At 39.4% G+C, this 27,597-nt stretch overlaps 1 protein-coding gene across 1 annotated transcript in view; it reads left to right on the top strand.

Annotated features, from left to right (window-relative positions):
- Positions 1–27,597, top strand: part of LOC126428416 (cilia- and flagella-associated protein 43) — a 218,090-nt gene that overhangs the window by 157,724 nt on the left and 32,769 nt on the right. The window contains exon 13 of the mRNA XM_050090378.1: positions 8,085–8,228. Within this exon, the coding sequence (XP_049946335.1) occupies positions 8,085–8,228 (144 nt within the window). The remainder of the gene's footprint in view (positions 1–8,084; positions 8,229–27,597) is intronic.

Below are 27,597 nucleotides of genomic sequence, written 5' to 3'. Positions count from 1 at the left end.
GCTGCAGTGGCCGAGCAACTCATCATAAGCCACACATTTCTGCAGTCAGTGGTAAGTGACACTTTTGGTGGCCTAAAGAGCTACACCATTGTGCAGTGGATGACTGGCAGTGAGTCATTTGGAGGTATGAATCACTTTGTACCTGGCGGTAACCAAATGGAAGGGTTTGTGTTTGGCAATTGCCTGGAAAAAGTTAACTTCCATCATGTGTAGTGAAGTGCAGAGCAGTATAGGAGCGTTCTCCATGGTTAGGTGTGGCCTCCTCATTGCACTTAAGAAAATACTAAGTGTGGGAGAATGTGAATACATCTTGCAGTACTGTGTACTGTGTGAAGCTGAAGCTGAGGAATGGTTAGGAAATGATGATTTTTATTAGCAAGACAGTATGTCCTGTTACAAAGCAGCATCTGCGACAAAATATTTTGTAGACAATATAACATTCCTGAAATCGACTGGCCTGCCTATATTCCCAAACTGAACCCAATGTAACACCTTTAGAATGATGTAGAACATTAAGTTCGCTCAGGCCCCTGTGTCCGGCATTGTTACATACCCTGGTTTCAGCTCTTGAAGAAGAATGGGCTGATATTCCCTCCCAGATGTTAAGACACCTTATTAAAAGTGTCCCCAGCAGAGTTCAAGCTGTCACAAAGATAAAGGATAGACATAACACATATCAATGTCCACTACACATCGTAGATATTTGTGATCAGAAAGCATATATGTAATTTGTCCCTTGCTCAGAATAGGAAAGAAAGCATATAGTATTAGTATGATGTACCCTCTGCCAAACACTATACAGTGTCTTGCAGAAATTATATGTAGATGTATTTTCTGCAATTAGGTATTGCCGTCTATGTATGATGGAGAAGTTTATCCTGAAATGTGTTGTCCAATTAGAGCAATTATTATACCTGTCATTTTCCACTAAATCATAACTTCTGAAAGATATGTGGACAATATAGCACAACCTTTTGGACAAATAATCATCAGAATATAATAATTTCATAAAGAACAATCCCAGAGTACACACCATCAATATGTCCATTATAGCCCTGTGAGGTTTAGTTTCTATCTGTCCAGCCACACATGTTAATGTGACAAAACCCATGTCATGAATAAGGATAAATGGACACAGACAATGTGGACTAGCAACATACACCAACCTGTTGCAGAAGGCACTTTGCAACATAATAGTCTTGGTTTCGGAATCTGTTTTACTACAAATACTATTGAGATTCTCTTTCATGATAACTGTTCCTTAAAACATGAAAGCAGTTGGGAACTTCCATTGCTAACTATGGTGATTCTCACCAAGTTATTTAGTATTTTTCTTCTTTTCTATTTTTATTGTTTATTTCCATGTCAATCTTTATCATTTCATTTGTTTTTCTGTGATGTTATGATGTTTCTCTCTCACCAAATCCAATCTGTTAGGCTCATTTGGCTTTGACTTACTTGCTACTGCTCATGCCTTTTTTAATTTCTTGGGTTTTATATTTTTCCCAATAACAATAATCTATTTTATCCTCTCATTTTGTCACCAAGTCAGGTAGCACTGGACTCATGTTCAGAAGCATGAACATTCAAGTCTGCATCTGGCCATCCAGATTTAGTTTTTCCATGATTTCCCTAAATCATTACAATCAAATAACTGAATGGTTCCTTTGAAAAGAGGAGAGATGATACCCTTCCCCATCCATTCATAATCTGAGCCTGTGCTCTGTCCTTAATGACCTCACTGTTGACAGGATGATAAACTCTAATCTTCCTTTCTTCCTTTTTTTCATTCTACCTGGTTAGTATCCTGTGACTGAGGAATCTGGATGACTTTCCCTTCATGCTTAAACCTTATGAGTATCTTTCCTTCTACCACTCCATCTTTTCAGCTGGAGAAAAGACACTCTGGTTCCAAAAACCAGCAAGGAATCTGGATGACTTTCCCCTTCATGCTTCAACCTTATGAGTATCTTTCCCTCTACCATTCCATCTTTTCAGCTGGAGAAACGACACTCTGGTTCCAAAAACCAGCATTTTCATATCTTCTGACTTACAAACATCACATTGTGAAGGTGCTTTTACTGTTGTTGTTGTTGTGGTCTTCAGTCCTGAGACTGGTTTGATGCAGCTCTCCATGCTACTCTATCCTGTGCAAGCTTTTTCATCTCCCAGTACCTACTGCAACCTACATCCTTCTGAATCTGCTTAGGGTACTCATCTCTTGGTGTCCCTCTACGATTTTTACCCTCCACGCTGCCCTCCAATACTAAATTGGTGATCCCTTGATGCCTCAGAACATGTCCTACCAACCGATCCCTTCTTCTGGTCAAATTGTGCCACAAACGTCTCTTCTCCCCAATCCTATTCAATACTTCCTCATTAGTTATGTGATCTACCCATCTAATCTTCAGCATTCTTCTGTAGCACCACATTTCGAAAGCTTCTATTCTCTTCTTGTCCAAACTATTTATCGTCCATGTTTCACTTCCATACATGGCTACACTCCATACGAATACTTTCAGAAATGACTTCCTGACACTTAAATCTATACTCTATGTTAACAAATTTCTCTTCTTCTCTTCTTTTACTACCATATCTAAAAGTAATCCTCAGGTTGCTTTTCTGTAAATGTGGGAAGTCATATGAAGTAAAATCCCAGTACAGGCTTACTTTTCAAGAAGCTACAATAATTTCTTTACATAATAATTTACAAATAAAGCATATTACATATTAATTAAAACACATAGGTCTTACATTGATTTTATGCTTTAGTAAATATTAAATCATAAATGATTGTTTATTTAATTTACAATATTGTTTATTTATTTATTCAACCATTTGATTTATTTCAATAGATATGTGCTGTGTCATTACATATAGGCCTTGATATTTTGATTATAAAATGCCAATTATGTTGAGTATTCTACAGTTTACTGTATTTACAGCACAAATTACAATATTATATATTACAGTTTATGACTAATTCTCTCATGTGTAAATTTACATATAAAGCAGAATTTTGTAACGGAAGTATTTAAGACAGCTATTGTGAAACATCATAAGTAAAGGAACAATGTTCACGATACATAAATAAATGTAAACATCTGAAGATGTGCTGAACATAAATAAATAAGCACTCAAAAATGCATATTATGAAGTATAATATTTTGGTGTGGTGTGTCAAAAATGGGGTGTCATTCATATTAGTGCATTACCTCATTAAACATTAATGTCAAGAACTTTATAGTCTTTATTTTATGCACTAGCAGTGCTGTTGTCACATCACTTGGTGAGGTGGCCTGCAAGCTCAAGTATGTGAAACAGGTCCAAGGATCATCAAAGTGCCTGGTTTACACGTTCGTATCAGAAGTGGACAGAAAAATAGAAACATGTGGCAGGAAATGTGTTCTGAGGGAGCTACAGCCACTTAAAGGGGAAAGTAAAATACCCTTGATGGTGTAGGTTTCAATGATTGAAAGCATACATGAATTGAAATGAGTGTATGGCATTGTTGGCCGGGAGGCCCGATTCGGGAAAGTTCGGTTGCCAAGTGCAAGTTTTATTTCAGACGATGCCACATTTGGGCAATGTGCATGCCAGTGATGAGGATGAAATGATTATGAGGACAACGTAACACCCAGTCCACGAGCAGAGAAAATTCCCCAACCCGACTGGGAATCGAACCCGAGCCTGCTACATGGGAGGCAAGCATGTAACCTCCCAGCTAAGCAGGTGACATGAGGATACACCACACAAGTGGTAATGTTCTGTTTGTATTAGTGTTTTAGCACCACACTCACGAGGTCAGTGATGTTGCCAATGATAGCGATGTGCTCACACATCATTATTTCAGGGCATCAGATTCACTGGCCAACATAGTCGTTACACATCGACAGGCAAATGGTAACGGGTGAACAACAGCATGACTGTTCTGGGAAAAGTATTCTCGCTGACAACAACCACACCATAAACTGCTTGAACTGATGTTTTATCATTTGTGCAAGACAGCCTCATTTACAAAGAGAGTAACAAAGAAAGAAGGGTGTGCCCATTACATTTACAGGCCTTGGAGGAAAAAGTGTTGAACACTGTAGAATAATATGCCAGTAATAGCACCAGACAGGTGGCCCACTAGCATAGGGTAAGCCAGAGGACCATGTGGTTATTGTCCATGACAACTGCCACTGTCTATATCACTTACAATGTGTGGAGGTCTTATCACTATGGCCATTGCTCTTGTATTACAGATTTGTTGCTGGTTCATAATTCAGACCATCATGGTGCTGGTATTTCTGTCATCCATTCTATTATTGATGAGGCTACCTATACACCTTCACAAACTCATCTTCGTCCTATGGAGAATCTCTATGGTATGATGGCAGTAAAGCAACAGCATCACTCCGGCCCCAATGTGTGGGTGAAGATCATTCATGACTGCCTTGTAGGACAAGTTGTCCTTCTACAATGCCTCACAGGAGAGGCATATCTTCACTTCCTGCTTTTTGCTGGCAGGTATGATATGAGGATAATGTGACTACTACATGATGCTGATCCAGCTCATTTCCGCATTTCCACAGTGAGGTACCTTGACGACATCTATCCATCTATCCTGACTATCCTCATCCATGGATGGGAAGAAGTTTTCCAGCTATGTGGCCTGTCCAGTTGCTAGGTCTTAACCATTCAGATGTGGCCTGCCCAGTTGCTAGGTCTTAACCCTTCATACAGACAGACCTGTGCCAATACCTGAATGAAGATGTGTAAGTGGACCCTTTCTCAGACATGCAGATGCCATCCTCATATATGCTGACATTCATGTTGCCTGTGATAACATTCAGTTGCAGGATAGCATATTTGAACTTGTGTATCAGTCACTGCTGCATCATGTTCACATGTGTTGAGAACTGTGGTAGTCACTCCAAACACCTTGTCTAGTGGTGGTCTCATCACAGCATGTCATGCATAGCATCTTACTGCACAGTCATGATGACTTAATAAATACCCTGTAGCACAGACGTCCTGCATTTCCAGCCAGCAAGCCCACATGATCTTGTGAGGTAACGGGCGAGCTGTGGCCCCCTGAAAATATTCTAAGTTCAGAGTTGGCATGGCCGCACGGGCCGCTCGGCAAGCCAGGGCTTGTCAGCAACCACGTGGTGCCAAAAGTTAGCCGGAGCAAGAGGGGTAGCCTGAGCACATGGTCCAGGCTGACCGCGTGGCTGGGAATTCCATGTTCATGCTGTGACGAGGACTGTGCTTTGTGTCAATGAGGATGTGTATCCCAGGAGTGCCAAAGATGGTGGACTTTGTGAAAACATAATGGCAGACATTTTACAATTCATGTAGAAATTAATAGTAGCCAGAGGAATCGTGATACCTCGAAAAGAAACATGTACATTACCATTATTTGCATGACAATTCTGATGGTGTAATCAGATTTTCAATATCTTTATTAGTTTAAAGTTTAGTATCTGACTAAATTATGCAAGTAACACCCAGCAATGAATTTCTAAAATCTACACAGTTCATCTGATTTTGTCAGTTGACATGTCTTTAGAAAGCTATTAGTGTAAACGTAAATTGGTATGAATTACAAGCATGTAACTTGAATAGTACATGAGTTATTGGAGGTCAAAATGGTCGATTACTATTGATCATGTCAGGCCATAAGTACTCCACAGTTACATGAAAAAACGGTAGCTGCATGCTTATGAATATACAGGGTGCATCAAAAAAGTATATACACACTTTGAAGTGTCATAGAAAATTTATTACCCATTCTACAATGTTAAATTTCTGGTAATGGAAAGCTTAAAGTCCAATTGGAAAAATGAATGTACTTTACAAATGTGATTAGTGTTCAAACTGGTGGCCTTCAGCATCAATACATTTCTGAGTACGAGTCACCACTGATTCCGTACATCATACCAAAGTATCCAATGAGATTTCTGCACACACCACCTGAATCTCATTCCAAAGTGTGTCCAGGTTATGTGGTTTACGTTTGTACACCTCATCTTTCACTGTGCCCCATAAGAAGAAATGCAGCGGCGTGAGGTCTGGAGAGCATGCAGGAAACTTGATTGGTCCCCTGCGTCCTATCCACTGGCCTGGCACATTGTGATCCAGGTATGCTCGTACGTCCCTATGATAGTGCACCATCTTGTTGGAAATAAAGCTCATCATTATGATATAATGCACGAATGGCAGGGAATACGGAGTCAGCAAGCATTGTTCAGTACTTTTCTCCACTAACAGTACCTTCAAAGCAGAAAAGTCCAATGAGTCCCCTTGCAGACAAACACCACACATTTACACCAGGCAAATTCACAGCCTTTTCAACTGTAATGTGAGGATTATCTACAGCCCAGTACACACAATTGTGCCTATTGACAGTTCCATTGAGTTTGAATTGGGCTTCATTCGACCAAATTATGCTATCCATAAATCCCGGTTCACATCTCACCATCTCCTGAACCTATTCACAAAATTCTAACCTTCGATCTGGATCATCGTCACTTAGCTGTTGTACCAGCCTTGGAATGTACACACGAAACTTGCCTTTCTTCAGAATGCGTAGCGCACTACTAGCACTTACGTTACCCTCACATGCCGCTTGCCTTGAAGATTTTTGAGGCAAATGCTGAAACAGTTCCAAGACAGCAGTTGTGGAATCATCACTTGTAGCTGTACAAGGTCGCCCTGATCGACCTTTATGAACATCAAACACTGTTCCATGAATTTCAAATTCGTCTCATAGACGTGTAATTGTTAACCATGAAGGTGGTTCTGTACCATACTCACTTCTCCACTGTCTTCAAACCGCAGCTACATTCTCAAACTTCCAGTACCACCTAATTATCTGCTTCCGCGCTTCAAAGCTCAAACGCACATCCGCCATGTTGCAGTTACTTCCTTGCCACTGCTGCCACCTGTTGAAGAAACATAACATTACTTTCTCACAGATATTTAACCATGTAGAACGGGAAATAATATGTCTATGACAAATCAAAGTGTGGATACATTTTTTTGACGCACCCTGTATTTATTTGTCTATGTCTTCGTTTACATCCGATATATACTTCTCATGAAGAAATTGGTCAAATATTTACTGTGTTTTAGAAAGCACAGAGACATTAGGTTACTGGTCTGCTTTGTTTCTATTCCTTGATATATGTTTATTTGATTTGTTTATGTATTTAATAATGTGTGTTAGAGCGTGTTTATGGTCCAGCCATAGGAATATTTATTTAATTTCAAGTTATTTAAATGTATATCCAGCATTTCACATGTGTTTCAGTATGTTTGTGAGTGTGCATTGGCTGGGAGACATTGTGGGAGCGCTCCAGCCAATCACAGTGTTCGTTACTAAGGTAGGCGACTACCAAAGACAATGGAGGGGGAGTACAGAACAGGACAGCATGGTGGACAGTTGCACAGGACATGGGGGAGTGCTGGATGGGAAGGCATGACGAACGGTCACAGGAAATACTTGGAGAGTGTTGAGCAGTTTGCACATGGTCACAGGTGATAGAAATATTTTGTAGTACCGATTTGTGCACTTGTGAGATTTCCGTGTCTTCTGAAGTGAAGATGTAGTATGTGTTTAGAAGTGAATATCTCGGGAGCTACGTTGTTGTTCATTACTAATTACATGTAGCAGGAATCTATTATTTCCCTGTCATGCAACTTATACTTTATTTAATTGCTGGATCATCAACACCAATAAGTGTTTTGCAATAATAAACAGCATTCTTAAAGATACTTCTGCTATTATACTCATTATTTAAAGTCATTAATAATAGTACCTGCAGACTTTATTGAGTTGCAATCTTGCATTTATAACTTTCTATGTTACATTCAAAATTGGCAGTTGCCAAGGGAAATTTTTTTTTTTTTTTTTTTTTTTTTTTTTTTTTTTTTTTTTTTTTTTAAGCCCTCAATCTTTTTTGCTTCTTTATCCTCTCAGGGATCGATTCCTACAGTTTGTCCGCATTTAGCAAAATCTCTGTATACATCCCACAGAATATAATTTTCTAAAACAATTTTTTCTGAAGATTACTGCAATTCTTTCTTTTTGATAGGAAGCAGGGAAAAAGAAACTTGATGCAATGCATGAAGCTACTAATTTTCGCCGTGGTAATATTTGTCTTGAATGGGAGCATAAGACAATGTGTATGAAGATAGAAGACTTACAAGATGAACTGAAAACAATTGAAAGCGTTAAGGTGAGGAGATACCACAAAATATTTTTCTCATCTCTAAAAAATTCATAGGTTAAATATTTGCTTTTACTTATGATGTAGAGTTATATACACCTATATGATAATTACTTTTTTAATTTTTAAAACCAAAAACCATGGACCTTGCTGTAAGTGGAGTGGCTTGCATCCCTCAGCAGTACAGGAGGGGTATCTGTTGAGAGGCCAAACGAACTATATGATAATTACTTTTTTAATTTTTAAAACCAAAAACCATGGACCTTGCTGTAAGTGGAGTGGTTTGCATCCCTCAGCAATACAGACAGCTGTACTGTAGGTACATCTGCAATGGAGGGGTATCTGTTGAGAGGCCAAACAAACTGATTGTTGAAGAGAGGCGGCACCCTTTTCAGTAGATGCAGGAGTAACAGTCCAGATAATTGACTGATCTGGCCATGTAACATCAATCAAAAGGGCCTTGATGTGCTGCTAATACAAATGGCTGAAAGCATGAGGAAACTACAGGTGTAATTTTTCCTGAGGACATGCAGCACTACTGTATGGTTAAATGATGATGGGATGCTCTTGGGTAAAATATTCCAGAGGTAAAACTTGCCCCTATTCAGATCTCCGGAAGTGGACTATTCAGGAGGACTTCATCATCAGGAGAAACAAAACTGGCATTCTATGGATTGGAACATGGAATGTTAGATCCCTTAATTGGGGAGGTAGATTAGAAAATTTAAAAAGGGAAATGGGTAGGTTGAAGTTAGACATAGTGGGAATTAGCAAAGTTCAGTGGCAGGAAGAACAGGACTTCTGGTCAGGTGAATACAGGCTTATAAACACAAAATCAGATAAAGGTAATGCAGGGGTAGGTTTAATAATGAATAAGAAAATGGTGAATGTGGGTTAGATACTATGAACAGCATAGTGAATGCATTATTGTAGCCAAGATAGACACAAAGCCCACACCTACCACAGTAGTGCAAATTTACATGTCAACCAGCTCCACATTTGATGAAGAGATTGAAGATATGTATGATGAGATGAAATCAAACAATGGAAAACCCAGGCTGGAATGTAACAATATTATGAGAAGGAAAGTTACTACTCACCATGTAGCGGAGATGCTGAGTTGCGATCTCTGCTATATGGCAAGTAGCAACTTTCCTTCTCATAATATTGACGAGATAAAAGAAATTATTCAGATAGTTAAGTGAGATAAAAATTTAATAATGATAGTGGATTGGAATTCAATTGTAGGAAATGGAAGAGAAGGAAAAATTGTAGGTGAATATGGACTGGGGGAAAGGAATGAAAGAGGAAGCCACCTGGTAGAATTTTGCACAGAGCATAATTTAATTTTTGGTAACACTTGGTTTAAGAATCATCATCATGCATGGATGAGACTTGGAGACACCAGAAGCTTTCAGAGTGATTATATAATGGTTAGACAGAGATTTAGCAACCAGATTTTAAATTGTAATCTGGATAAGTTGAAAGGACCAGAGGTAGTTGACAACTTGAGAGGGAGCATTATACAATGGTTGACTAGAACAGGGAAAAGGAATACAGTAGAAGATGAATGGGTATCTTTAAGAGATGAAATAGTGAAGGCAGCAGAGATCAAATAGGTAAAAAGACAAAGCCTAGTAGGAATCCTTGGATAATGCAGGAGATATTGAATTTAATTGACAAAAGGAGAAAATTTAAAAATACAGCAAATGAAGCAGGTGAAAGGAAATATAAACATTTAAAAATGAGACTGACAGGAAATGCAAAATTGCTAAACAGGAATGGCTAGAGGACAAATGTAAGTATTTCACTAGGGGAAAGACAGATTCTGCCTACAGGGAAATTAAAGAGGCCTTTGGGGAAAAGAGAAGCATGTGTATGAATATCAAGAGCTCAGAGGGTAAACCAGTCCTAAGCAAAGAAGAGAAAGCTGATAGGTGGAAGGAGTATATAGAGGACCTTTACAAGGGAGATGAACTTGTAAGGAATAGTGTTGAAAGTGAAGTGGATGTAGATGAAGATGATATGGAAGGTAAGGTAGTGTGAGAAGAATTTGACAACGCTTGCAAGGATCTAAGTCCAAGCAAGGCTCCGGACATAGACAATATTCTGTCAGGACTGCTGGTAGCCTTAGGAGAGTCAGCCATGACAAAACTCCTCCATGTGGTAGGCAACATGTATGAGACAGGCAAAGTACCCTCAGGATTCGAGAAAAATGTAGTAATTCAAATTCCAAAGAAAGCAGTTGCTGACAGGTGTGAAAAGTACCAAACAGTCAGTTTAATAAGTCATGTTTGCAAAATATTAACACAAGTCCTTTAGAGAAGAATTTAAAAACTTCTAGAAGCAGAACTCAGGGAAGATCAGTGTGGATTCTGGAGAAATGTAGGAACACATGAGACAATACTGACCCTACAACTTACCTTAGGAGATAGGTTAAGGAAAGGCAAACCATTGTTTATAGCATTCGTAGACTTAGAGAAAGCTTTTGACAATGTAGATTGGAGTTCTCTCTTTGAAATTATGAAGGTAGCAGCAGCGAAATACAGGGAGTGAAGTGAAAGGCTATTTACAACTTGTACAGAAACCAGATGGCAATTAGAAGAGTTGAGGAGCATGGAAGGAAAGCAATAGTTGAAAAGAGAGTGAGACAGGGTTGTAGCCTATCCCTGGTGTTATTCAATGTGTACATTGAATAAGCAGTAAAGGAAACCAGAGACAAATTTGGAGTAGGAATTAAAGTTCAGGGAGAAGAAATAAAAACTTTAAGGTTTGTCAATGACATTGTAATTCTGTCAGAGATAGCAAAGGACTTGGAAGAGCAAGTGAATGGAATGGACAGTGCCTTGAAATGAGTATATAAGATGAAAACCAACAAAACCAAAACAAAAGTAATGGAATGTAATTCAATTAAATCAGATGTTGCTAAAGAAATTAGATTATGAAATGAGACACTTAAAGTAGTAAATGAATTTTGCTGTTTGGCTTCAAAATAATTGATGGTGGCTGGAGTAGAGAGGATATAAAATGTAGACAGGCAATGGCAAGAAAAACATTTCTGAGGAAGAGAAATTTGTTAATATCAAACATAAATTTAAGTGTTAGGAAGTCTTTTTTGAAGTTATTTGTCTGGGGTGTAGCCACATATGGAAGTGAAACATGGATGATAAACAGTTTAGATAAAAAGAGAACAGAAGCTTTTGAAATGTGGTCTACAAATGAATGCTGAAGATTAGATGGGTCGATCACATAACTAATGAGGAAGTAGTGAATAGAATTGGGGAGACAAGTAACTTGTGGCACAACTTGACCAAAAGAAGGGTTCTGTAGATGGGACACTTTCTGAGACGTCAAGGGATCACCAATTTAGTATTGAAGGTGTGTGTGTGTGTGTGTGTGTGTGTGTGTGTGTGTGTGTGTGCGCAGGGGTGGGGTGGGGGGGGGGGGGTGGGGGGGGGGGAGTTAAAATCTTAGAGGAAGACCAATACAGGAATACTGTAGGCAGATTCAGAAAGATGTAGGTTGCAGTAGCTATTCAGAGATGAAGTGGCTTGCAAAGACAGAGCAGCATGGAGAGCTGCATCAAATCAGTCTTCTTACTGAAGACGACAATGGCAAAACAAAGTTCATTTTGGTACTTCCTTAGCACCCCTAATAGGTTTATCCTTTTGTTCTAAAATAACATCTACATGTCATATTGTAGAAGATCAGCAGCCAAAAGCAATATCAAAACTTGTTCAGATATCAAAAGGCTGTTTATTAAAAGGAAGTGAATAACACCTGTTAACATTTCACAGCCATCAGAAAAGGCTCTTATGCAAATAAGTGATGTTGCCACTGACAAAGTTATTGGTGGAACATATCTGGATACACACACACACACACACACACACACACACACACACACACACACACGCACACTACATCCTATACTCTGCATGATTCTTTTCTTGTTCCATCTGCCTCTGTGCTCACAATAATTAGTCAAATCTTGTTTGTGCCATGCCTTTGATACAGAGGAGGCTGTGATACATTCCTAAATTTCTCACTTAATACTGGCTCTAAAACTTTATGAGCAAGGTCAAAACCATCTGTCATCATTTATATCATTTATGCTGCCCTTTGTTGTAGAAGTTCAATAATCCATGTTGGACATATTTGCTAAACATCCCACACTCTTGAACAATATTGTAGGATGAGTCACAGGAATGTTCTTTGTAGACTGTATCTTTTGAATGCCCTACCTATGACTTGCAGTCTGCCTCCTGCTATCCTGTGACAGCCTTTGTCAGCATTCCAGTTTGTATACCCATGTGTATGTATAAATTAATTGATTGCATTTGTGACTCATTGATATTGTAATCACAGGGTATTATGTTTCTGAATTTTGTGAAGTGCATCAGTTTACATTTTTTGAACAATTAAAGCAAGTTGCCAGTCTTTACACCAATTTTGAATCTTTTGAAATCTGACTGAATATTTGTGCAGCTTTCTTCTGCTACACGTCCAAAAGAACAGACACCATATCCATATAAGTATATAGTTCTGGCAACACCAGCCATGACCTTCTTCTTCTGTGCAGATGCACACATATTGCCCAAACTCTTACGGGACTTGCTAAGACTGTCTTCCACAAGTAATGAGTGTGTCGGGGTGGGACACTACGAATGTAGTGTATGGACATACAAGGTGAGAATGTGGGTCTTGTAGGGGCTGTGCATGAGATAGTCCCTGCAGCCGCACTATCCTCTCTGTGCCCATGGTGGCTCAGACGGATGATGCGTCTACCATGGAAGCAGGAGATCCCAGGTTCGAATCCCAGTTGGGGCACACATTTTCACCTGTCCCAATTGATATATATCAATGCCCATCAGCAGCTGAAGGTGTTAATATACAATTCTAATTTTGTTCTAGATGGCTGCAGGTCATCAATGGTGTCTGTTCTTTCAGACATGTCTGGAAGAAGAGACACCATATCAATATAACCACTAGAATCAGTTTCCAGACAAAAAGGTCAACTAAGGTCCGGTTGGTGCAAAATCCTGTCCTCTTTCAAGGCCTCATTAAGATGGTTAAACACTTCTTCACATTCATCCCTCCAAACAAAAGATACCTTAGGACTTAATAATTTGTGTAAACATGGGTTGTTGAACACTTGCCCAGACACAAAATTTCTGTGATAATTACACAAACCTAGGAATGACTTCAGCTTATTCCGAGTCTTTGGAGATGGGCACTATTTAATTGTGTTTATCCTTTCAGGGTCAACTTTAATACTGTGGTAGATGAGATTCTACCCAAGTATGTTATTTCTTTTCTTACAAACTCACATTTGTCATGCCTAAGGGTCATGCCCCCTTTTCTCAAAGCTTGAAACACCTCAGCCAACAATCTACAATGCCCTTCCCAAGACACAAATGGCAACCAACAAGTCACCCACATACACCATTATTTTGGAACTCAGCTCTACTCCTAATACTTGGTCGATGGCCCGGATGAACACTGACACACTAATATTTAAACCAAATGGAACCACAGTATATTGGTAACATTTCCCATTTACAAAAAAAGCAGTATATTTTCTATACTCCTTTGTGAGTGGGACTTGCCAGTACCCAGCTGTCAGATAAGACTGCTCATATAATTCATATTGTAATATTTTTGCAATATTCCACCCATATTCTCTGGGTGATCAGTCCCTCTGCTCACTATGGTATTCAACATCCTAGCATCTATGACCACCCTCACACTATCATCTTTCTTGCCAACACCTATTAATGGATTATTGTATTCAGTTTTACTTGTCTCTATTGCACTACACTCTATCATCCTCTCCATTTCCTTATGTACTGCTTCTCTCAAATTGAACAGTATAGGGAAAGGTTTTCTAGCAAAGGGTTCACGTGGTTTCAGAACTAACTTGCATTCAAAGTTCTTAACTTTACCTGACTTATCTAAGAACGCTTCTTTATTCACCCACAGAACTTCTCTTAGCTCATCCTTATGTCGCTCACTCAACCCTTCTACCTTGTCCATTTGTACCTTCAACTCTTCTATTGTTCCTCTTTCATCTTTATTACCAACTCTTTCATCTTTATTACCAACACTGTCTAGATTCAATTGTAAATCGCCAACATCCATTCCTATTGGCATCACTCTTATCTTCAGTTGTTCTACCAAATTATTATTATCTATTAAAATTCACCCTCATTTCTGACCCCCGATTATCAAACAGTCACCACAATTAGTTTCTGGGTTACACTCTATTAACCAATACATACCCAAGATAATGTCCACACTCAGACCAGGCACCACAAAAAAGTTGTGTAGCAAATCTACGCCTCCTAGTTCAAATACTAAAAATAATCTGACACTTAACAATTTTACTCAGTTTACCTGTGGCACCTATTATTTTTAAGCCTAATGGTGGTACATCCATTACCTTATTGCACTCTTTTATACAATTACGGAATTCTTCAGCTACTGCACTAATTTCACTACCTGTATCCAATAGAGCTTTCTCCTCCCTACCATAGGCTCTTAATTTTACAAAAGGTTACCCAGCTTCAATATCATCAACATCCTCTTCCTCATGTAATAAATCTCTTTCAGTATTATCATGTTTCCAATCTCTACTAAATGGTTCCGCATTTACATCCTCTCACAATTCCTTCCAAATTGCTCCTCTTCTTCTCGTTACAAGTAGTTACATCATCATTCATCCCAATGAGAAATACATTTACTCTCTCCTCTTCCTTTGTGCCAATACCATGGTTCATAGAATTTGCAGAAGTCTCTGCCTATTTACTCTCTCCTCTTCCTTTGTGCCAATACCATGGTTCATAGAATTTGCAGAAGTCTCTGCTTCAGTAATTTCAGAAATTTACCCTTCTCCTTCTATATTATCTCCTTGAAACTACCATGTAAAAGAAATGCATCTCCTAGTACTCCTTCTTCTTCCTATTCACTCCAACTACTCTCCTCACTTTCTTCTCCCTCACTTTCAACACTTTCAATTTGCATTATATTACCTTCCTTTTCTCCATCTCCCTGTACCCCTTCTTATTCTTTAATTCCTTCATACATATGAGAAAACATTTCAATACATGAACCTTCTGATTCAACATCATTTCTACAGTTAACTTTGGACACTCCCTTCCAATCAGCAAGTTCTGACTTTCACACCTCTTATCACCATGATTAGCATTATCAATATTATACATCACTAAACATTGCCTCATCGGGACAACTTGCAGCATCAGTGGACCCAGACACTCGACCTGCGCCAGCATGGGCCCTTACTGCTGCGGAGTATCATTATCCACATGAGAACTTCCCCATCTACCATGACCTCTGTTATTATTTCTAAAATCCAATTGACCAATAACATTCACTTGATTCATTCTGTTAATCTGCTTTCGGTTTTCCTGGTACCTCTCAGAATCTCGGTTTTCATGAAATGGATAATTTGTTTGCTGTCAGTCCACATCCCTCTCTCCAGTCAGAAAATCCTTTACATTCTTTGTTATTCTATATTAGTCCACACTTCTTATTGGGAGGTAACTTCCCCATTAGCACCTCTGTAGTATCCCTGTCACTCGAACTACCATCCAAATGTTTCAGCCCATTAATCCACCTTTCACAATATCCTCTCATAATCTTTCTGTTTCTCCTGTCATACCATGGAACGGTCATAAAGGCCCCTATAACATCACTTTGTTTCTCTTTTGAACCAGTACCCTCCTATAAAAGCTGACCCAAATTCCTCGAAAGTTTCATATTTATTGGGTGCATCTGCCTCCCCCAACCCCTAAATTAAACTCTCACCTTGTAATGATGCACTGGCCCTTCTTAATTTGTCTTTCTTTGTCCAATCTGCTGTGAACTGACTTTTCAAACTATTTACAAAGGACTGCAGGTGTACATTCCTCTTGGGATCAAACACTATATTATTAAAGCTACTACTGTCTCTCACATGCACTACCACAGCAGAAGCTGTACAATTCCTTTCCTGTCCTGTTTTCTCTAGCGCCCCTACCCTATTCTTGGTCACAGAAGTGGCCTCTTTAATCTCTTTAACTTCTGCTTTAGTTTTCTGCCTATGTTCCTCAACAAATTGATTACAATACTCCTTTACCTCAGTCTTTCTTTGTTCACATTCTTTAGCTTGGGCTTCCATATTTTAATCTAAGCTGTGTAGTTTTTTCTCCACCCTTTTCTCAAATTTCATTTGTTTTTCCTTTAACCCAAATTCTGTTTCCTTAAATTCCCTTTCACATTGTCCTTAAACTTTTCAAAATCTTTTCCCATATCGAATATGACCTCAGAAATTCTCCTTTCCAATCCCTCTTCAAACTCCTTTTTAAAATCCTTCAACCTTTGCTCAAATCTCTTGTCTAGGTTTTTGAATTCCTCCCCCATTTCCATTTGAGATTTACTAATAACTTCTACTTTGTTAGTAACAGAGTCTATCTTTCTATCAGCAGCTTCTATTTTTCCTCCCAGTTCTTTGTTACCAGCTCCTATCCGTCCATCTATATCTTTGTTACCAGCTTCTATCCCTCCACCCATTTCTTTGTTACCAGCTTCTATTCACCCACTCATTTCTTTCACTTCTGCTATCAATGTAGCTAACATATTTTCCACTCTTCCATTCTGCTCTGCTTGCCCTTCGACATCTGGTTCCACTTTAATATTTGGTACTTTACCCCCTTTTTCCATAACAAATTCTGCTTCTTCATTTTTACCTTGGTCATCTCCCCATGCCTCAAAACTAGCTACTCATTCATTCTCTTTTGTCATCATACTGTATTTGCTGTAAAGACAACACCACCAGACAAATGTCTCCTATTGCCAAATTTTGAAACTTCAATCCGAATTCTGCAGATATGAACAGACGGCATCCACATAATGCTGTCCTGTCACTATACAGTCAACATATGTCAAGAAAATGGTTCCTGGAGATTTACTATGACCATGAATTTGCAATCAGAAAATGTTTGAAGAAAAACAGCATGAAGTAAATTAATATTGCACAAACCCCAGGAACCCATTTAGTTCTGGAAACTTCAGAAGTAAGCCTATGTATGTAAAGTTCCCCATTCCTGTTAAAATTCTGATAATAAAACATTTGATAATGAAAACAGTAAAACACTCTTAAGTTAATTTGATACATAAGGACACAGTATACTGTAATTTTGCTTACCATTAACAGTTAAACTCGGATAAACTTGCATCTAAACATGTATAAATGGAAATATGACATTAAGTGGCTTGTAAACAAAGATTGCATACTTTGACAGATGCTACATTCAAAGTTTATAACTCTACCACTACTATTGTAATTTAGTAGGCTTTTATCTAAATAACAGAAAACCCTATCTCTCTGTTGCCACATATAATTCTCTTACTAAATTTTAGTTCTGTTTACATAGTGTTCTACATACATTACTCACATATAATGCAAAGAACTTCAAAATCCAGTATAGCACACTCTACTTTACATCTACAGAAAATATATTACCAATATGCAAAAATTGTAAAGCAAAATTAAATAAAATAAAAATTTAAATGAACCATAAACAAATATTGTTATATATATGCCCTGTTTTAATTATGTGTTCCTACAGGTAAGCATGATTGAAATACACAAAAAATAGGTTTCATTGGTTCATTTACATTAAAGCATTGTCCTCCTGAACTTACATTATACACTTAAGCCTGTTACAAGTTACGTCATAAAAACACTCTTTACACATAAATATTTTTAACATTAATAATACAAAATTACTACACATTAATAGAACAATTTGCTGCCTCCAGTATTGGTATTATGGCAGTCCTTCTTGGCTCCTGTGAACCAATAGCATACACTTTTCTTTTGGCTGCCTCTTTATGAGATCAAAAGCAGTCCATTTTTCATTTTCTTTAAAAACAGTTTGTGCATTCTTCCTTGTAGGCTTCCCCTTTTATTTTTACATAATTTTTGGCAGTCCTTTTTCATCAAAAACCATGGGTTTGTTATGTCCCTTGGGCTACAGTATTTCTCTCAACAGTCCTCTAAGTGAAACACTTGTTTCAATTTCCAATCATTGCTTGTTTACACAAAAGTATCTCAGAACCTGAAACATAACACATATTAATATGGTTGCAATACAATTTATACATACACTCCTGGAAATGAAAAAAAGAACACATTGACACCGGTGTGTCAGACCCACCATACTTGCTCCGGAGACTGCGAGAGGGCTGTACAAGCAATGATCACACGCACGGCACAGCGGACACACCAGGAACCGCGGTGTTGGCCGTCGAATGGCGCTAGCTGCGCAGCATTTGTGCACCGCCGCCGTCAGTGTCAGCCAGTTTGCCGTGGCATACGGAGCTCCATCGCAGTCTTTAACACTGATAGCATGCTGCGACAGCGTGGACGTGAACCGTATGTGCAGTTGACGGACTTTGAGCGAGGGCGTATAGTGGGCATGCGGGAGGCCGGGTGGACGTACCGCCGAATTGCTCAACACGTGGGGCGTGAGGTCTCCACAGTACATCGATGTTGTCGCCAGTGGTCGGCGGAAGGTGCACATGCCCGTCGACCTGGGACCGGACCGCAGCGACGCACGGATGCACGCCAAGACCGTAGGATCCTACGCAGTGCCGTAGGGGACCGCACCGCCACTTCCCAGCAAATTAGGGACACTGTTGCTCCTGGGGTATCGGCGAGGACCATTCGCAACCGTCTCCATGAAGCTGGGCTATGGTCCCGCACACCGTTAGGCCGTCTTCCGCTCACACCCCAACATCGTGCAGCCCGCCTCCAGTGGTGTCGCGACAGGCGTGAATGGAGGGACGAATGGAGACGTGTCGTCTTCAGCGATGAGAGTCGCTTCTGCCTTGGTGCCAATGATGGTCGTATGCGTGTTTGGCGCCGTGCAGGTGAGCGCCACAATCAGGACTGCATACGACCGAGGCACACAGGGCCAACACCCGGCATCATGGTGTGGAGAGCGATCTCCTACACTGGCCGTACACCACTGGTGATCGTCGAGGGGACACTGAATAGTGCACGGTACATCCAAACCGTCATCGAACCCATCGTTCTACCATTCCTAGACCGGCAAGGGAACTTGCTGTTCCAACAGGACAATGCACGTCCGCATGTATCCCGTGCCACCCAACGTGCTCTAGAAGGTGTAAGTCAACTACCCTGGCCAGCAAGATCTCCGGATCTGTCCCCCATTGAGCATGTTTGGGACTGGATGAAGCGTCGTCTCACGCGGTCTGCACGTCCAGCACGAACGCTGGTCCAACTGAGGCGCCAGGTGGAAATGGCATGGCAAGCCGTTCCACAGGACTACATCCAGCATCTCTACGATCGTCTCCATGGGAGAATAGCAGCCTGCATTGCTGCGAAAGGTGGATATACACTGTACTAGTGCCGACATTGTGCATGCTCTGTTGCCTGTGTCTATGTGCCTGTGGTTCTGTCAGTGTGATCATGTGATGTGTCTGACCCCAGGAATGTGTCAATAAAGTTTCCCCTTCCTGGGACAATGAATTCACGGTGTTCTTATTTCAATTTCCAGGAGTGTATTACAGACACTGGATAATAATAATAGTTACAAGTTTTACACATTTCTGGCTATATACATCATTAGGTCAACAATGTTTCTAGTTGCTTGTGGTTTTCTGGACTTAGGATAAACCAGAAATTATGCATTAGGGTGTGGTACTCCTTGAATTTCAAATGGACCATAGTAAACATTTTGAAATTTTGAAATCTTGTGATTTACCTCACTAGATTTTTCACAAGCTTTAATAAGTACCAGCTCACCAATGTTAAATTTTGAAAATTTTACCTTTTCATCATGCCTTGTGGGTCTTGCTTCTGATTTTCATTTACTTAGTTCTCTCACCATTTCCTTTTTCTTTACCAAATCCATTTCTTTACTGGGTGGGTATTCTAGCACTTCTATCAAGTTCTATGATTGTGGTGACTGTATGTCCTGCATAGTCTTCCTAATTCTCGCGTATAGCATCCTGCTGGATTACTAGATGAATGGTAGGCTGAAATGTGTGTTACCTGTATTCCTTTTTGCTCCATTCCTTCTAACCATAATTTTGCAATAGATTGCAGACCATTGTTAGATAGTACTCTCCTTGGTATCCCTATCTCATTAAAGTATTCCAACATTTTGTGGAAAACTGCTTTAGCTGTGACTTTCCTGATTGAATACAGTTTAATAAATTTTGAAAATACATCTAAAATAACTCGAATGTAGGTGAAATTTCAGGTGGTTTTAGGCAGAGGCCCTTATAGGTCCACGGAGAGTAGTTCTAAGCTATCTAATGGTTTGAGACTCTGCATAGTACCCCTGTTGGTATTGTTGGCCACTTTAACCCTTTGACAAACATCACATGACTTTAAACAGTCTGTGAGCTTTTTCAAAGCATTACTCCCAATGTGTGACCTAACTTTTCCCAGCGAATTGAATGTTCATATAACTTACGGGTTTGCTGCCGGGTGACATCGCTGACCACTGCCAATATTTCGACAGGAGAACACCCTGCCATTCTCAAGGCACAACTGCAAGGAGGAAGCAATGTGCAAGGGAATTTAATACCTCAATTGGCACAGGAGAAACAAGAAAGATACCACACACAGAACAAGTAACCACAGAGTCAACACACAACCAAAGGTAACCAACATCAGAACTATCAATAGTGACTATTAATCAACACGTGAGGTAGCACTAATCCTGTCTCTCTGTGTTTTGATGAGAGACAGAGCCAGATTACAAGCAGCATTTAAACAAAATCCACCATCTCTGTTTATAAGGATGCTTGATAGTTTGATTTCAACAGCTTCCTTAATAACACTATCCCAATAGCTGGACGTGCAAGCCAGAATCTCTCGGCTGTTGTAAGCATGTCTGATGCTTATTTTAAATACACCAGTCTTCCGCAGTCCTGACTGTCTGACCAATATATGACATGCAACAACTGCAAGGAATACAATAGACACCAGCCTTACGCAAACCAAGATCATCTTTTACAGACGCCAACAGGGCCTTAATCTTAGAAGGTGGTCAAAAAACACATTTCACATCATATTTCCACAAAATATGACCAATCCTGTTGGAAATGCTTCCTGTGTAAGGCAAAAAGGCCGTAGACTTAGGTGCCACTTCGTTGCTATCATCCCTCACCCATACACAGAAGGCTGATAGCGCAACACATGTTTGATCTGCCTCTCACTATAACAATTCTGACTAAAGGTGATTTCGAGATGTGGTAGCTCAGACACCAAACTTTCAGGATCTGAGATAACATGGGCCCTGTGAACCAAGGTATGAAGTACTCCTTCATGCTGACCTGGATGGTGACAACTATCAGCTCGCAGGTACAAGTCAGTGTGAGTAGGTTTTGAATAAACAGAATGTCCCAACGTACCATTAGTCTTCCTTCTGACCGACACATCAAGGAAGGGAAGGCATCCATTCTTTTCCACCTCCATAGTGAACTGAATATTCAGGTGGATTGAATTCAGGTGTTCCAAAAACCAGTTTAAATTCTCACTACCATGAGGCCAAACAACAAAATTATATCTACATATCTGAAAAAACACGCAGGTTTCAAGGTCGCTGACTCCTCAAAGTCCTCCATAAACAAATTGGCCACAATAGGTGACAACGGGCTTCCCATTGCAACTCCATCAGTCTGTTTGTAGTACTGACCATTGAATAAAAAGTAAGTGGAAGTCAGCACATGTCAAAACAAATTTGTTAAATCGACACCAAACTTAACCTCAATTAGATGTAACAAATCAGAGAGAGGAACGCGAGTGAAACGAGAAACCACATCAAAACTGACTAAAATATCAGAGTCATTCAGACGCAATCCCCGCAATCTATGTAAGAAATCTGCAGAGTTCTTAATGTGATGTTCACACCTACCTACTAGTGGGCTCAACAAACTAGCAAGACGTTTAGCTACACGATATGTCAGAGCACCAATATTAGAAACAATAGGCCTCAACAGGACAGCCTCTTTAAAGACCTTAGGGAGGCCATATAATCTAGGTGATAAAGCACGGTAAGAATTAAGACTCTTGATAGTCTCCTGTGACAAAGCACTTTTCTTCAGGGGGTTATTAGTCTTTCTCTCAACACTCTTAGTAGGTCAGCACTGATTTTGCAATACGCTGAATCAGAAAGTATACACTGCATCTTTTGAATGTAATCAAGCTTGTTCAACAAAACCATGGCATTTCCCTTGTACGCAGGTAAAATAACAATATCAGGATCCATTCTGAGTGAACGTAAAGCAGCTGCTTCAGCTGCTGTAATGTTACACTTGGGTGCACAGGCTCCAGTCAACACATAATAAGCTTCCCTCCTAACCTCTTCCGCAGCCTCGGAAGGTAGTTTATAAACAGTCTGTTCAATACAACTAATAAAATCAACTACTGGCAAACTCTTAGGTGTTGGTGTGAAATTCAAACCTTTCCCCAGCACAGACAAAGCTGCGTTGTCAAACATTTTCTCCGTAAGATTGATCACAGAGCGTCGAGAATTAGAATTAGACACTGAGCCAAGGAAACGTGCAAACTTTGCCAAATGATGAGCAGTTACAGACTGAAATTCCCAGTCATACTGTGACCAAGAGGCACTGTCCACCCAACCCCAAGAAAATTTAGAAACATTAAATGCCATCATTAAATGAACGTGAAATAATTCTTTAGAAACAAAATCTAATTGACAGCAAGTATATTGGACCCTTCCATGAACAAGAGCTAAACCAGCGCCTTGCTTGATGTGATTGTCGGCAGGAGAATTAATATGATGCACAACCTCAGCTAACGTTAGAACCACACTATGATTTTCACACTTCAATAAAAACGATAATGCACATTCCAACCTTACTCTACTGATGCGAAGATTATCCAACCTCTGCAAGCAACAACATATTTCCTCCCCAAAGAGGTAAACAATGTGAGACCTTAACATTTCCTGGTGAATTGATTGTTCAAATAACTTATGGGTTTGCTGCCAGTTGACGTCGTCGACCACTGCCAATATTTCAACAGGAGCACACTCTGCCATTTTCAAGGCACAATTGCAAGGAGGAAGCAATGTGCAAGGGAATTTAATACCTCAGTTCACAGAGGAGAAACAAGGAAGATACCACACACAGAACAAGTAACCGCAGAGACAACACACAACCAAAGATAACCAACATCAGAAATATCGATAGTGACTATTAATCAACTGGTGAGGTAGCACTAATTCTGTCCCTCTGTTTTTTGATGAGAGACAGATTCGGATTCCAAGCAGCATTTAAACAAATTCCACCATCTCTGTTTATAAGGTTGTTAGGTAGTTTAATTTCAACAGCTTCCTTAATAACACTTAATGTCACTCGCATTCCTCTCTCTGATTTGTTGCAGCTAATTGAGGTTAAGTTAGGTGTCGAGTTAACAAATTTGTTTCAACATATGCTGACTTCCACTTACTTTTTATTCAATGATCAGTACTACAAACAGACTGATGGAGTTGCAATGGGAAGCCTGTTGTCACTTATTGTGGCCAATTTGTTTATGGAGGGCTTTGAGGAGTCAGCCACCTTGAAACCTGCGTGTTTTTTCAGAGATGAAGATGAACTTTTGTTGTTTGGCCTCATGGTAGTGAGAATTCAAACCGGATTTTGGAACACCTGAATTCAATCCACCCAAATATTCAGTTCACTACGGAGGTGGGAAAGAATGGATGCCTTCTCCCCTCTTCTGGGATAATATAATTTTGTTCATATTTTGTTAATGTCCTTCTTGCAAATGAAATGGTTTTGTGAACAGTTTCCCCATCAGATTCCACTTTCTGAAAGATTTCCACTCCAGTCCCACAGTTGCTGCTGTCTGTACTCGTGTGGAATGGCAGTGACAAGTCAGGGTGATGTAATATGTTATCTTTTCATTTTTATTTTTTCAAAATCCCTATAGCATTCAGCAGTCCAAATGAATGCACTGTTCTTTTGTAACAAATTATTTAAAGCTTTACTAGTCAAAACTTGCCCTTTTACAAATTTTCTATAAAACCCACATAGTCTTAAATATGCTTTTAACCATTCCTGTTCTTTGGAGGGGTACACCCTTCAATAGCTTTTGGCTTCTCAGGGTCCTTTTCTGTCCCTTCTGTGGTAATAATATGTCCCAAAAGCTTTGATTTCTTTTCTCCTTGTTAACATTTCTTAAACTTCAGTGTCATTCGTCCTTTCTGTAATGCAACAAATGCTCATTCCAATAAATCACTATGTTCCTTCCATTCTTGGGAAGCTATCAACAAATCATCCACATAAATTGTGTGTCTACAGCTTAGTTCCTTTCCTAAAATCCAATCCAAAGCATGTATGAACACAGAAACTAATGTATTTAAAGCAAATGGTACGCTCTTGTAATGATAACTATTGCTAGCAAAAAGAAAAGCTGTATATTTTCTTGAAACGCATCCAACGCAATTTGCCTGTACCCAACCATCAGATCTAACCTGGATAAATATTTGATATCATAGAATCTTTTCAATATTTCGTGTAATGACTCAGGATGATCTGTTTCCCTCTTCACTATCTTCTTTAAAGTCCTGGCATCAATTGCCACTCTTACCCAACCATCCTTTCTTACTTACAATAATTAGTTGAGTAGTGTATTCACTGTTGCTATGCTCTATAACTCCCCATTCAAGCATTTTGTCAATTTCAGCTTGAACGGCCTGTTTTCTTGCTTTTGTTAGTGGATATGGGTAAACGAAAAATGGTTTTTGTGGTATAATTTCCATGTAATGCTCAAAATCTTACATTCTACCAGGATTATCTGAAAACACACTGTAATTTTGATCCAATATTTTCAGTAACCCATTTGTCTGAACGGAATCCAGATATGGTATATCAGTGACAATTTTACGAAATTCTTCTAACATCTGGTCTAAGCTTTTGATACTTCTTACGTGATAACCTTCAAACAATTATGATGATCCTTCATTATTGGTATCTATCTCCAGATTGAAATTCCGGTTCAGGTTCTTCATCGGTTTCTTCAAACTCTATGTTAACAGTCCCTTCCTCACTTATGACACAAACAAACTCATTTGCACAGTTGATGACTACCTGTTGTTTCTGTAGCCAATCTATGCCCATAATTGTTTTGGTGGTAAGTTCTGAAATCACCAGAAAATCATGTCTAAAAGGACAACCTTTTATTACAAATTCTGTCAAAATTTGCGTCTTAATTGGTTTGTTTTCACTTCCAGTCATGCCCAGTATTCTGATTCCATGTACAGACATTACTACTACTCCTTGTTTTTGTTTAATGTATTTGTAGAAGGATTGAGATATCACACTAATCTGGGAACCGGTGTCCAATAATGCTCTAATTTTGTAACCATAAGCCTCAATCGGGTTTGTTTCATCACTTTCAGTTCCTTGGCCTCTTGTTCCTCCCACAATAAGTCTTGGTCTACCATTCATCTCTTTACATTCTAAGTTGGCTGGTTCTTTCTTCTTTCTGATCGCAAAATCCTTTACAATCTTTAGTTGTTGCTGTTTACTAATTGTTTCGTCTGGTGGTTCCTTTTTCTTAGGATCCGTTATGTCTTCCGGATCTTGTATTGACATTACTGCTTCTTCGCAGCTCTCATCATTTACAGATTTTATTTCCTCTTGACTAACTATGTTTTCCTGTTTTCTGTCCAGTTTCAGCAACTTTTCACATGGCATATTTTCATTCTCTGGCATTCTCATTTCTATCAGACAGAGTTTCTCAGAAAGCTTTGTTTCCTCCAATTTTGAATCACAAGATTGATTGATTTCATCATTTTCATTTAAGTCGGCATCTTCGCTACCACTGTCAGCTTCTAACATGAAACCCCTTCTCAATTTCTTTGAGAACTCTAGTCTTGTAATTCTATAGTAATGACTTGCTCTTGTTTATCTTTTGTAGCAGGCAGATGGTTTTCCTGCATTGGTAGTTCATCTTCATCAGAACTGTCTTCCTTATCTTCCCTGAGATCATATGCCTCCACTAATTTAAGCATTATAATCTTTGTGGGTTTATATCAATTGTGCAAGTTCGTTTTCCTGCAAACGAGGCTTATAAATGACTGAAACATTAGCCGCAGATTCGTTGTAACGAATGATTCTTCAGCAAAGTGTAAATATGCATCTTCTACTTCATGTCTGCTTATGACCTCTTCATTTTCTCTAACATTAGTGACACGTGTCCTCTGCATAGTGCTTTTTAACTTAATTGTATTGGCAGCTCATATACTCTGAGCGGCTACAGACAATAAGCCTTTCTCCTTTACCTCCTTTCCAGTTATTTTAATGCTATCTTCCTTTTTGTTACACTGCTTTATACCATCATACAGATGACTCATCTGTATATGCCAATTATCAATTCTGTACAAACTCTCCTCCATCCCAGTTATTGCATGTTGTCTGTCCGTAGCCTCTGAACTGATTACAGCAGGCGATGCCCTGCCTACTGGCTTACTCACAGCCTCAGCTGATTGCCCTGTGATGTCACTCACCATGTGCACTGCTATTGAATTAATTCTCGCTACAGTGGTCTGCTGCAGTGACTTGCCAACACATGAAATATGTCTGTTGCTAGCCGACTGTGATTCACCTGCTGTACCATTTGTCACAGCAGGCCTAGTGCCCGGCCTCTCATCTGCACTGTACGGGTACTGCAGTGTATCAAAGCTTCTCTGTCTATGTTGAGAATATTTCTTGCATTTTGGCCTCCTGCATCTTATTCCCACATCCATCCGACCCTCAGCGTTCATTTTATTTAGTTTAACTCCTCCCTATGGGAGTTATTTCGCGGTCTATTCCTCTTCCGTGATAGTTATAGGAAGATCTTCCTCTGCCTCTTTCTCTTTGAACAGTATTAACATGATACTGGTTATTATTCTGCTCATCACTGCTGCCATTCCTATCATTTCTTTCATTCCAGCAGTTATTATTCTGACGGAATTTGTTTTCTCACCAGTGGTCTTCGTCAATCACTTTTTCTAAAAATGCAGAAAAAATATGGTAGTTACTGCCCACATATGTTTTGGAGTCTTCTGGTAATTTCTTCCAGAGTTCCCATGATCTCAGAATAACGCCTTCAATTCCTGAAGTGAGCCGATCTCCTGTACCATGACTCACAAAATTCTTTCATTTTCATTTGGCCTTTATCATGTAACATTCTCATCATTATAAACTCATCCCAGAGGCTATTTTGTATCTGCTTGGACCAATACTCATGTAAGAATTTCTGTCTAAATTCACTGAAGGTCATTGATTCAGTACCTAAGTTAATTCCCCATTGTTTAGCATCTCC

Source organism: Schistocerca serialis, chromosome 1 (assembly GCF_023864345.2).
Source record: "Schistocerca serialis cubense isolate TAMUIC-IGC-003099 chromosome 1, iqSchSeri2.2, whole genome shotgun sequence".
NCBI classification, from domain to species: domain Eukaryota; kingdom Metazoa; phylum Arthropoda; class Insecta; order Orthoptera; family Acrididae; genus Schistocerca; species Schistocerca serialis.
Note: the sequence above shows the minus strand (reverse complement) of the source record. Positions and strands in the feature narration are given on the sequence as shown.